At 44.8% G+C, this 12,816-nt stretch overlaps 1 protein-coding gene across 1 annotated transcript in view; it reads left to right on the top strand.

Annotated features, from left to right (window-relative positions):
* The window catches only part of KDM3B (lysine (K)-specific demethylase 3B), a 64,141-nt gene extending 53,246 nt beyond the window's left edge, over positions 1-10,895 (top strand). The window contains exons 18-24 of the mRNA XM_011997260.1: positions 1,093-1,183; positions 1,307-1,437; positions 2,084-2,203; positions 3,890-4,029; positions 4,313-4,489; positions 5,473-5,607; positions 9,491-10,895. Coding sequence (XP_011852650.1) covers positions 1,093-1,183; positions 1,307-1,437; positions 2,084-2,203; positions 3,890-4,029; positions 4,313-4,489; positions 5,473-5,607; positions 9,491-9,571 — 875 coding nt within the window. The 3' untranslated portion in view covers positions 9,572-10,895. The remainder of the gene's footprint in view (positions 1-1,092; positions 1,184-1,306; positions 1,438-2,083; positions 2,204-3,889; positions 4,030-4,312; positions 4,490-5,472; positions 5,608-9,490) is intronic.
* Positions 10,896-12,816: the final 1,921 nt, after the last annotated feature.

Below are 12,816 nucleotides of genomic sequence, written 5' to 3'. Positions count from 1 at the left end.
GTGAACCCGGGAGGCAGAGCTTGCAGTGAGCTGAGATCCGGCCACTGCACTCCAGCCTGGGCGACAGAGCAAGACTCCGTCTCAAAAAATAAAATTAAATTAAATTAAAAACAGACAGCCAGGCATGGTCACTCGCTCCTTTAATTTCAGTCCTTTCGGAGGCTGAGGCGTGGATCACTTGGGGTCAGAAGTTCAAGACCAGCCTGGCCAACTTAGCGAAACCCCGTCTCTACTAAAAATACAAAAATTAGCCAGGCATGGTGTGTGCCTATAAACCCAGCTACTCAGGAAGCTGAGGCAGGAGAATCACTTGAACCCAGGAGGCAGAGGTTGCAATGGGCCAAGGTGGCACCACTGCACTCCAGCCTGGGTGATGGAGTGAGACTCTGTCTCATAAATAAATAATAAATAAATAAATAAATAGATAAATAAATAAATAAATCCAAATTATACCCACTTGGTAGGGGAACATTCTGCCCTGGTACCAACTCTGTAGCTTACATGGCAATCGCATGACTCTCAGAGCATGCCTGGACTTAATCATGTGATTCCATGAGCTGTGCAGAGCACTTTACTCTGAGAAAGGGGGATAGAATCCCTGTAAGATGGAAAAATAAGACACACACTGAAGTAGTGAGTGAGGAAAACAAAGCCCACCTAGTCCATTATAGGGGTTTACAAGTCTGAAATAAAAGGTTAGTCTCCTAGGCCGGGCACAGTGCCTTATGCCTGTAATCCCAGCACTTTGGGAGGCCAAGGCAGGCGGATCATCTGAGGTCAGGAGTTCGAGACCAGCCTGGCCAACGTGGCAAAACCCCGTCTCTACTAAAAATACAAAAATTAGCTGGGCGTGGTGGTGGTCGCCTGTAATCCCAGCTACTCAGGAGGCTGAGGCAGGGAGAATCGCTTGAAACCGGGAGGCGGAGGTTGCAGTGAGCCAAGATCGTGCCACTGTACTCCAGCCCGGGTGACAGAGCAAGACTGTCTCAAAAGAAAAAAAAAAGAGGTTAGTCTCCTAAAACTTAGTCACTGTTGAAAATCGGACACCAGCCAAACCAGCAGATGTTTGTGGGAGTACTCTCTGTCTTCCAGAACGACTACGGTCAGAAGATGGGCAGCCAATGGTGCTCAAACTCAAGGACTGGCCTCCTGGGGAAGATTTTCGAGACATGATGCCAACCAGGTTAGTGACCTGTGGTGGTGTCATCTTCAGAAGCCATCACAGAGTAGTCACAGAAAAGTGAACTTTGTCTATTGGCTTTCTTCCCCTATAACAAGCTAAGTCATCTTTCCTGCACTTTTATAGGTTTGAAGATCTGATGGAGAACCTTCCTCTGCCAGAATATACCAAACGAGATGGCAGGCTCAATCTGGCCTCTAGGCTACCTAGCTACTTTGTAAGGCCTGATCTGGGTCCCAAGATGTACAACGCCTATGGTATGAGGGAGAGGCTAAAATTGCTCTTTTGGGGGACTGTTGTTCTTATTTCAACTATAGAGGGAGATCTGTGGTCAATGTCAGGTATAGAGATGATTGCAGGCAAGTGCTAGAGAAGTGAATAGTATCCAAGGTAGTCTTTAATATGTTTGCTTTTGTCATACTGGTTTTCATAACATCCATGTGTGCCCAAACCATAAACTTACATGTCTCCAGTAGTGAGGAACTTTCATGTCAAAAACTCTACCTAAGGAGCCATATTCTTGAGTCTAAGAGACTTGACAAAATAATAATGAAGAGGTCTGGGTGCCATGCTACCCAGCCAGTGCTTTGTGAAGGCCAGTGATGACCTAAATCACAGTGAAAGCTCAGCTTTATCTGAATACGCCTAATGCCCGTATCTGTTTTGTTTTTCATGGAGTGATCGTTTTTTGGAGGTAGATTTGTTCTGTGGCCAGCGTCAATGAGAAATCAGTCTTAAAACAGTATAAAAAAGATGAAAGTGATTTCTCCATAAACAAATAGACTTCACTCTCCTAATTTTACTCATTTAAGAACACCCTTGAGCATGTTTTCAGATGTAGCGTTGATGTGGATTCTTCCGAATATTGGCCCTTCACCTTGCATATTTTTCTTTCTCCTTCAGGGTTGATAACAGCAGAAGATAGAAGAGTTGGTACAACAAATCTTCATTTAGATGTGTCTGATGCTGTTAATGTGATGGTGTATGTTGGGATTCCCATCGGGGAGGGTGCTCATGATGAAGGTATGCTTTCTAGAATCTGCTGCTTCAGGATGGTGAGGCTTTGTCTTGGGAATACAGTGTTGGGTGTTTTCATTCTTAGGGCCAGTGGCTTTTCCTTTTTCCTTTTTCTTTTTTCTTTTTTTTTTTTTGGAGGCTGAGTCTCGCCTCACTCTATCCCCCAGGCTAGAGTGCAATGGCGCAATCTTGGCTCACTGCAACCTCCACTGCCTCCCGGGTTCAAGCAATTCTCCTGCGTCAGCCTCCTGGGATTACAAGCGCCTGCCACCACACCCGGCTAATTTTTGTATTTTTGGTATGGATGGGTTTTGCCATGTTGGCCAGGCTGGTCTCAAACTCCTGACCTCAGGTCATCTGCCTTCCTAAAGTGCTGGGATTACAGGCGTCAGCCACTGCACCTGGCTTCTTTTTTCTTTTCCTATTCCCCTAGTGGCTTTTTCTTGTTTCTTCCAGGCCTAATGGGAAGTGGCCCAGTGGATGTTGCTAGGTAAAGGGGGAGGTTCTAGTAGAGAAGAATACCACTTTGCATATCTTTGACTAGAGTCTCTTTCTAGAAATGCTACCCTTTTCTACTTTGTAGCCTCACAAAGAGAAATGAAGGTCAGCTGTGGAGTGACAGATGATAAAGCCAGGACCTTCATGAAAATGAAGCACAAAAGTGATATTTTGCTGCATTTATAATTCCTGCCATCTTAGTGTTAAAATTAATACATGTTCATTATGGAAATTTTGAAAAAAGGGATACTTTTTTAAAAGAAAATAAGTAACTCAAAATCTCAAGGTTCAGGGATAATTTCTTTGGTTTTTTTTTTTTTTTTTTTTTTGAGATAGAATCTCACTATGTTGCTCAGACTGGCTTCAAACTCCTGGGCTCCAGCATTCCTCCCACCTCAGCCTCCCAAGTAACTGGGCCTACAGGCAAGGCCACTGTGCCTGGGTTTACATTTGCTTTTTTTTTCTCTTCTTTTCTTTTTTCTGCAACCTCCGCCTCCTGGGTTCAAGCAATTCTCAGGCCTCAGCCTCCCAAGTAGCTGGGATTACAGGCATGTGCCACCACACTCGGCTAATTTTTGTATTTTTAGTAGAGACGGGGTTTCACCATGTTGGCCAGGCTGGACTCGAACTCCCAACCTCAGGTGATCCGCCCACCTCAGCCTCTCAAAGTGCTGGGATTATAGACATGAGCCACCATGCCCAGCCTACATTTGCCTTGGATTCTGCACACCTGCAACATTCATGATGGTGTTTTTTAGGTCATTATAATAGACAAGCATTAGAAGCCAACCCTCTTCACTTGCCAGTGATGCTTTATGCTCTGTGGACTTCAATTCAGAATCCTAGTGTTTGAAGGGGTCTTGAGAACATATATAGACTCCATATACTTGTAGCGGAAAATAACCTGCAAGTTAAACATAAGATATGGCTACACAGTTTAAGCAAAAAGTACGTGTTAAGGGGAAATTATACCTCCAAAAATGCTGAATCTCTAATAAGTAAGGAAGGTTTAATGTTGTTCTGTGTGTAGGGAGCTTAGACCACCGGTATGAATTTTGGTTCTTTGATTCTGCATTACATTATTCCAGAGATGGAGAAGAGTAAAAACTCAGTTTGTTTGAACTGGACATTTCGTTTCACTCAGTGGTACTGAAATGGCTGACTACATTGAAAATGTCATTTTGCCCTTTTCAGAGGTACTCAAGACAATTGACGAGGGAGATGCTGATGAGGTGACAAAGCAGAGGATTCATGATGGAAAAGAGAAGCCAGGTGCTTTATGGCACATCTATGCAGCCAAGGATGCAGAGAAGATCCGGGAGCTGCTCCGAAAGGTATGTGCCTGGGTGGGCTGTGCTCCCAGCTCACATATGAAGGGTCTGGATGCTGAGACACCCTATCTAGGGTTTCTCATGTAGAGTCCCTTGGCATTAAAGACGTGTTGGCCATGGTATCTCTGGTGGCAAAGCCCAAAGGCCTGAATCCATACCTAGAGGATGTTGACTAGAATAAAGTTTTGCCATCCCCACCCCATCTTAGGACATTGCTACAGCAAATTGGATTTATACTGTCAATAATGTTTAATTTTCCCATCTTTGGATTTGATTGTGGCTTCAGGTTGGAGAAGAACAAGGCCAAGAGAACCCCCCTGATCATGACCCAATTCATGACCAAAGTTGGTACCTGGACCAGACCCTCCGTAAGCGACTCTACGAGGAGTATGGTGTGCAAGGCTGGGCTATCGTGCAGTTCCTAGGTGATGCTGTTTTCATACCTGCTGGAGCCCCACACCAGGTGGGTTCCTGCTTGGGAGTTGGGCTGGACAGTTCCATGGGCTTCTTATTTCTGTCTTTCTTGCTAATCTACCAAGAGATTTAAGTAGCTAGATCAGACTGATTTCTCTTATGCTGCAATTTATTTTATGCTTTTATTTTCTTCCTTGTAACGTTAAGGCTCATTTAAAAATTTTTAAACAGGGCTGGGCACAGTGGCTCACGCCCGTAATCCCAGCACTTTGGGAGGCCGAGGCAGGCAGATCACCTGAGGTCGGGAGTTCAAGACCAGCCTGACCAACATGGTGAAACCCCATCTCTACTAAAAATACAAAATTAGCCAGGCGTAGTGGCACATGCCTATAATCCCAGCTACTCAGGAGGCTGAGGCAGGAGAATCACTTGAACCCAGGAGGTGGAGGTTGCAGTGAGCCAAGATCGCGCCATTGCACTCCAGCCTGGGCAACAAGAGCAAAACTCGGTCTCAAAAAAAAAAAAATTTAAAACAATGCAAGCTATTAAAGAAAAAGTGACAAGTCCTAGCTCATCTACTTGTAGCATACTCTTCTTACCAATACCCTTATCCTACTTTCCCAATCTAGTTGCTTTCCTCAGAGGTAGCCTACTGTTAACAGTTGGTGTATATTTTTCCAGAGCATTTTCTGTGCAAATACTAATGTTTTTATGTATTTTTTTTCCTTTTTTTTTTTTTTTTTGTGGTAGAGACTGGGTTTCACCATGTTGCCTAGGCTGGTCTTGAACTCCTGAGCTCAAGCAATCAACCTGCCTCGGCCTCCCAAAGTGCTGGGATTACAGGCATGAGCCATTGTACCTGGCCATTGTTTTTATTTATACATTTGCACTTATAGCTTTTCTGTGTTGTTATAAAAATAGAAATATTATACATATTTCTTAAGGTTTTTTTTAACTATATCATGGACGTTTTCCATATATTATTGAATCTCTAATGTCTGATATTTACCCTCTGCACTTTGCCCCTCGCAGGTTCACAATCTATACAGTTGCATAAAAGTAGCAGAAGACTTTGTATCTCCAGAACATGTAAAGCACTGTTTCCGCCTGACTCAGGAATTCAGGCATCTCTCTAACACTCATACAAATCATGAGGATAAACTGCAGGTAAATAACTCCTCCTCCTACCCCACTCTGTCTTCTCATTGCATACTCATATATATTACACACAAAGCACATTCTTCTTTCTGAGGGTATTCTCCGAAGGTCTAATTGTGGAGGAGAAATGATGCAGGGAAGAAGTTTGGGGATATGGAGTCATTTTAGGACGCATTTAATTGTTTTTTAAAGTTTTTCTTCTTTTTTACAAAAATTAGCTGGGCATGATGGGTCATGCCTGTAGTCCCAGCTACTCAGGAAACTGAGGCAGGAGAATTGTTTGAACTGGGAGGCAGAGGTTGCAGTGAGCCGAAATCATGCCACTGCACTCCAACCTGGGTGACAGCAAAAAAAAAAAAAAAAAAAAAAATTTTTTTTTTTTTTAATAGAATGGGGTCTATGTTGCCCAGGCTGGTCTCAAACTACTGGGCTCAAGATATCCTCTCACCTCAGCCTCACAAAGTACTGGGAATACAGGTGTGAGCCACTGCTTAACGTAATCATTTCTGTTGTGACAGTCCTCATTTCTCTCCCCTTCAGAGTTACAGTATTACTAGTGTTAGTAACTAACTAGACAGACCTCCCCAAAAGGTGGGAAAGGCACTATGGCAGTGTGTTCTAAGCATGTTTTTGAGAATAAATGTTGCGCCGAAGCTGCTTCTCATAGCAGATTTCTATGCAGACTCAATTTCTTAGAGCTCTGCTAGGGATTACATTTCATGTCCCTAAGAACTGTATCCCCTTGTAGAGCAGAGCTGAACAATCAGATTAGGTTTCCTCTGCTCTTGAAATGGATTGGAATTTTAAGGCAGAATTTCATCATTAACACATTTAGATAGTTTAGTTGCATAAAAAGAACAAAGAGAACCGGGCACGGTGGCTCATGCCTGTAATTCCAGCACTTTGGGAGGCCAAGGTGGGTGGATCACGAGGTCAGGTGATCGAGATCATCCTGGCTAATATGTTGATACCCCATCTCTACTAAAAATACAAAAAATTAGCCGGGCCTGGTGGCACACACCTGTAGTCCTAGCTACTCGGGAGGCTGAGACAGGAGAATCGCTAGAACCTGGGAGGCAGAGGTTGCAGTGAGCTGAGATCACGCCACTGCACTCCAGCCTGGGTGACAGAGCGAGACACCGTCTCAAAAAAAAAAAAGAATAAGGAAGCAAAGTTCTCTAGGCTTTCACTGTGGCTCTTTTTTTCTGGCATGCCTGTGGCTCAAGTGTATTTTCTTTGGTTGTTGATAGATCAGATTGAAGAGGTTTTTCTTTCTTTCTTTCTTTCTTTTTTTTTTTTAAGACAGAGTCTCTCTCTGTTGCCCAGGCTGGAGTGCAGTGGCATGATCTTGGCTCACTGCAACCTTCACCTCCCAGGTTCACGCCATTCTCCTGCCTCAGCCTCCCAAGTAGCTGGGACTACAGGCGTCTGCCACCATGCCTGGCTATTTTTTTGTATTTTTAGTAGAGATGGGGTTTCACTGTGTTAGCCAGGATGGTCTTGATTGCTTGACCTTGTGATCCACCTGCCTCGGCCTCCCAAAGTGCTGGGATTACAGGCATGAGCCACCACGCCCAGCCAGAAGAGGTTTTTCTTAATTGCTGGTAGATTCAATCACTTTCAACTCTGAGTCTGATGTGCCTTTTCCTTTCTTTTCTTTTCTTTCTTTCTTTCTTTTTTTTTTTTGAGACGGAGTCTTGCCTTGTCGCCCAGGCTGCAGTGCAGTGGTGCGATCTCGGCTCACTGCAACCTCCACCTCCCAGGTTCATGCCATTTTCCTGCCTCAGCCTCCCGTGTAGCTGAGACTATAGGCGCCCGCCACCACACCGGGCTAATTTTTTGTATTTTTAGTAGAGACAGGGTTTCATCATGTTGGCCAGGCTGGTCTTGAACTCCTGACTTCAGGTGATCTGCCTGCCTCTACCTCCCAAAGTGCTGGAATTACAGGAGTGAGCCACTGCACCCAGCCAACCATAAAGTTTTAATACAAAGTATAATCAACATTGGTTTTTGTTTGTTTATTTATCAAGATGGAGTCCCGCTCTGTTGTCCAGGCTGCAGTGCAGTGGCGTGATCTTGCCTCACTGCAACCTCTGCCTCCCGAGTTCAAGCGATTCTTCTGCCTCAGCCTCCCGAGTATCTGGGGATTACAGGCACACGTCACCACACCAAGCTAATTTTTGTATTTTTAGTAGAAACGGGGTTTCGCCATGTTGGCCAGGCTGGTCTTGAACTCCCAACCTCAGGTGATCCGCCTGCCTCGGCTTCCCAAAATGCTGAGATTACAGGTGTGAGTCACTGTGCCCATGCAACATTGGTGTTTAGATAGAATGAGAATATAAAGATAACATGTCACCTTACCCATAACACCTTTCCTTGAGCTAGGGATGTTGGGTGTGTGTCTGCAGTCACAGCCACTCAGGAGGCTGAAGTGGGAGGATCACTTGAGCCCAGGAGTTTTGAAGCTATCGTGACCTATGATCGCCCCACTACACTCCAGCCTGGGCAACAGACTCTGTCTCTTTATTTAAAAACAAAAAACAGGCTGGGCGCAGTGGCTCATGCCTGTAATCCCAACACTTTGGGAGGCCGAGGTGGGCAGATCACAAGGTTAGGAGTTCAAGACCAGCCTGGCCAATATGGTGAAACCCTTGTCTCTCCTAAAAATACAAAAATTAGCCAGGCGTGGTGGCGGGCGCCTGTAGTCCCAGCTACTCAGGAGGCTGAGACAGGAGAATCACTTGAACCCAGGAGGCAGAGGTTGCAGTGAGCTGAGATGGCACCACTGCGCTTCAGCCTGGGCAACAGTGTTAGACTCCATCTCAAAAAAAAAAGACCTCTCCTGACTACCCTGTTTAGAATAACAACTCCTGCTCCAGCACTCCCAGTCCCACTTTCACTGCTTTATTTTTTCTGTAGTGTGTGTGTGTGTGTGTGTGTGTGTGTATATATATATATATATATATATAATTATTTTTTTTTAATCTGTTACTTAACCCTACTAGAATGTAAGCTATTTAAGCTCTATGAAGGCAGGAATTTTACTTTTTTACTCAATGCTTTTCCTTAGCACAATGTCTGACACATAGTAGGTATTCATAAATCTTTGTTGAAGCAATGCAAAAAAATTAATGGAGAATAGCATAAGAGGGACTTGGATGCCCATGAGCCAGCTTAAGAAATTACAGCACACATACATATACATGGTTGAAGCCCCCATGTACCCTTCCCCTTTGCATTTCCCCACTTTTCCTCTGCAGAAATAACCTCAACTCTCTTGTCAGCCCTTCAAAAGAAAACTGTCTTCATTATCTTCACTTTAATATGCCTGTTTACTTTTTTCAATAACTTTTATTGTGTGTTCCAATTTCACAGGTAATATATCCAAATCAGAAAACATATAAGCACGAAGAGAAAAAATAGGCCACAATCCTGCTTTCCACTCTTGTTTTAATGCATCCTTATTAGCTGTAGAACCTTAAGGAAGCATCTTAACTATATAAGGAAGTAAATTTCTCCAGGTGTTCACTGTGGCCTTGGTTTCCTCAGTTTCTCCTCTGTAAATTGGGCGTGATAATAATAGAACCTACCTCATAGGATTCTGGCAAGGATTAAGCGAAGGTCCACATAAAGAGCTCAGCAACATCGCCTGCCCAGGACATAGTAAGCACTTAAATGATGGTGATCAAATAGCCTTTCACATAACTTCAGTATTCTTTTTTGAGTACAGACCTTATGCCCTGTGTGATTTGTAAATGACTGTGGGGATTGATACAGGAACGCACAGTCCTTGTTGGGAGTTTCCCCACTAAACCAGTAGGCTTACAGTCAAGGTAGAACATACATTTGCATGGGGCTGCCGTGAACTGACTTTGCTGTTTACCCTTTCTAGGTGAAGAACATCATTTACCATGCAGTGAAAGATGCGGTTGGCACCCTCAAGGCTCATGAATCCAAACTGGCAAGGTCCTAGGCATGGAGAAACTCCAAGCTCCCCTGCGAAGCAGGTCTTTCACTCACAACACTTACAGGGAACGGCAGGGCTCTTTGCTGGAGCAAAGGCCCTTCACCCGGAGCCAGTGTGGTCAGTATTCCAAACTCTCCAGCCACTCTATTCTACGCTGCCTCAACACCGAAGGTTGACACAGGAAAGTCGTACTGTTGACACACACAGTTTGAGACTCCAAGCCAAGAGTGCCACATCCTATCCTGTGGCCTTTTGGAAATCCGAATTGCCTGAACATGGCGGGGCTTTCCTGCACATTCTCCTGATTTGAGATTCATGGGCACACCTTTCTTTTCTTTTCTTCTTGTGCCTAGTTAAATGGGAATGTGTTTGGAGGTAGGGGAAATCACATAACTGGTACAAGTATGGGGTAATTGCTTAAACATGCCTGGTGGAAGTCTGATAGCGTCTCTGCACGTGACCTCTGACAAAGCCCATCCCAGGAGACGGGGTGAAGCCATTCCCCACACTCTCCTGTGAACACCGGAGTCTGGCAAGACCCAGGGAGAACCCACTGCTTTTCCCAGGAGGCTCCAGGATTAGGAAATGTGTGTATTTAGTGAAAAATAGGTTTGTAGTGAAATAGTTACTATTTCATGAAAGTAGATATTTTTAGAATTTTTGAAATACCACAGTTGTTTTCCTGGATTATGAGGAAAGGCACATTACATTTAGTCTTCCTTTCGATATAAAACTCTTTGAAGAAATATGATTTTTAGAAATCAGCTACCCATTATAGCACAAAATCAGCCAAAGCAGAATTTTTTAAAATTGGCTTTTTTAGGATTCTTTTAGTTTCTCCCCCTCCCGTCTTAGTCTTACCTTGAGGGAACAGTCCTATGAGAAGGAACTTTGTCACGTCTGAGCTGTGGTGTGTTCCCCGTGTGTGTACAACACTGGTGACTCCAGGAACCATTTTCACCTATTACCGGTGTTCCCTGGGGACTCCTCTTAACGTTTCCAAATGGGAAGGACAGTTGATTTCCAACATGAGGTTTTTTGTTTTTTATCCAGAAATATTTTCAGCAAAACCTTCCAACTGAGTGGAGTCTGATTAAGGATTTATTTGAAAATGGTGGAATTCATTGGCCCATAGGTACATTGGAAAATGTATCTCTCTCCAGCTGTACTGTAGTGCCCTGCAGGCTGTTTATATGTTCACAGTTACTTTTTTTTAAAAAAATAAAAGTCATTTAATGTAGAATACTTTTAATTTCACTTTCTGTATTTTAATTTTGTTGAAGGGCTGATTGGGATTTCCATGTTCTTATTAAAAATCTAACAAATCTGTTTGGAGTGGACTAAATTATTTGCAACCAACCCTTCTAAAATCAGCATTAGATTGGGAGTTGGGTTGGAGGTGGGGGATTCGTTTTCAGGTCTTCATAACTGTGCTACACCCAGATATTTTTCTTTGCTTGTTGAGGCTGTGCCATGTTGGGAGAAGGGAAATTGCTAGGGTGAGGTTAGTATGGTTTGGGGAATTGGGGGTAAGGGGAAGGGGCCACATGAGTTAGAGGGTAGGAAGAGAGACATGTTTCCCCATACTTCATGCTCTGTGAATGGAGTGGGAAAGGTGGGGTCCTCCCTTCCTGTGGCAGAGTCTGGGGGGAAGGGCCATTGTGTGTGGTCTCAGCAAAGTTGGACAGTCTGTGGTGGGATTCTTAAGCAGGTGGCCTGGCTGCCCACATGTGATGTGCGGCCATAGATCCACCTTAGATGGTGGGAGACACTCGTGGGATTTATCAAGCAGTAATTAAAGTGTTCCATTGTGAGGTGAGAACAGACTGCATTCCAATTAGAAGAGGCTTTCTGGAGAGGAAGTTGTGAAGAATAGCAAGAGGGGTTATCAGAGGCTGCTTCTCTGGAACCTTTTGGGAAACATCTTCCAAAGTGTTTGAACCTGGAAATATAATTTATCAGGTTAGAAATAGACCATTGTGTGGTTCAAGGATACTGAGCTTGAATAAGACCATGACTCTTTGAAATACACAGTTCTGAATGTGTCCTTTCAGCCCGGATGGGCACAGGTTGATGCTGTGGTCACCCGAAGGATTACACCTCAACATAAAAGGTAGAGGAATGCTGAAGCTTTAAAATGGGACAGGAAAGGAGAGCAATAGGGCTGGGGGGTTGGTGGATGGTGGGAAGTTGGTTGCTTTACTGAAGGTCAGGAGGCAGGCTAGCCTACATTCTGGATATAAATGTCTTTAGAATCAGGACATTCACTGCCACTAGTGCTTGCTGATGGGGGTGGAACTGGAGCCCCAGAACCCTCTCCCAGCCCCTCTGTTTGAAAAGAAGGTTGACCCTTTGTTGTCAGTAACCACATTGAGAGCATAAAGCTCTGTTCCCCTGCAAAGCTAAGGAGCTGACAACGTGAAAAAGCAGACCAGCAGCCTAGTGACTCACACCTGTGATCCCAGCACTTCGGGAGGCTGAGGCGGGTGGATCGCTTGAGCTCAGGAGTTTGAGACCAGCCTGGGCAATATTGCAAAACCCTGTCTTGACAAAAAAACAAAAAAAACAAAAAAAAAAAACAGCTGGTTGTGGCTTGGGCCTGTAGTCCCAGCTACTCGGGAGGCTAAGGTGGGAGGATCACTCAAACCCAGGAGGTGTGCTGAGGTGCCACTGCACTCCAGCGTGAGCGACAGAGTGAGACCCTGTCTCAAAAAAAAAAAAGGATCTGGCCAGGGGAGATCCTCTTTCAACGGGGGTGAGAAGGAGTGGGGTGAACAGGTGCGGCTGTACCTGTGAGTCAGGAGCTCAGGTGGATGTCTCCAGGGCCTGTGATGAGGAGGAGAGTTTGCTAGTCAGCAGTTGGGGATGTAACCTGTTTAAAGTAGGCTTCCTGGGGTTATCTTAGCAGCATGACTTGGTGGCTTTGTGACTCTCAACAGATTATTGAACCTTAAGCTTCTCATTCCCTTATCTTCAAAATGAGGGCATTTATAGCACCTGCCTTATAGGGTGGTCAAGAGAATTCACTGGCAACGCAGTGAAGCTCTTAGCACAGGGGCTGGCACACAGTAAGCGCTTGATGTGGGCAGGGCAGGAGGTGGGCAGGGGTCGATTTCAAGATGTAACCATGGAGACCTCCACAACAGCCTAGGGCTTGAAACCCAAGAAAGATGAACAAGCGATTCGAGGAAGGCAGGGCACTGAGGGTCGGAGGCGCATGCCCGGCCACAGCAGGTGCTGGGGGCGCGCCG

Source organism: Mandrillus leucophaeus, unplaced genomic scaffold (genome assembly GCF_000951045.1).
Source record: "Mandrillus leucophaeus isolate KB7577 unplaced genomic scaffold, Mleu.le_1.0 Scaffold534, whole genome shotgun sequence".
Classification (NCBI taxonomy): domain Eukaryota; kingdom Metazoa; phylum Chordata; class Mammalia; order Primates; family Cercopithecidae; genus Mandrillus; species Mandrillus leucophaeus.
The sequence above is the reverse complement of the archived record's forward strand: the minus strand, read 5'-3'. Positions and strand labels throughout refer to the sequence as shown.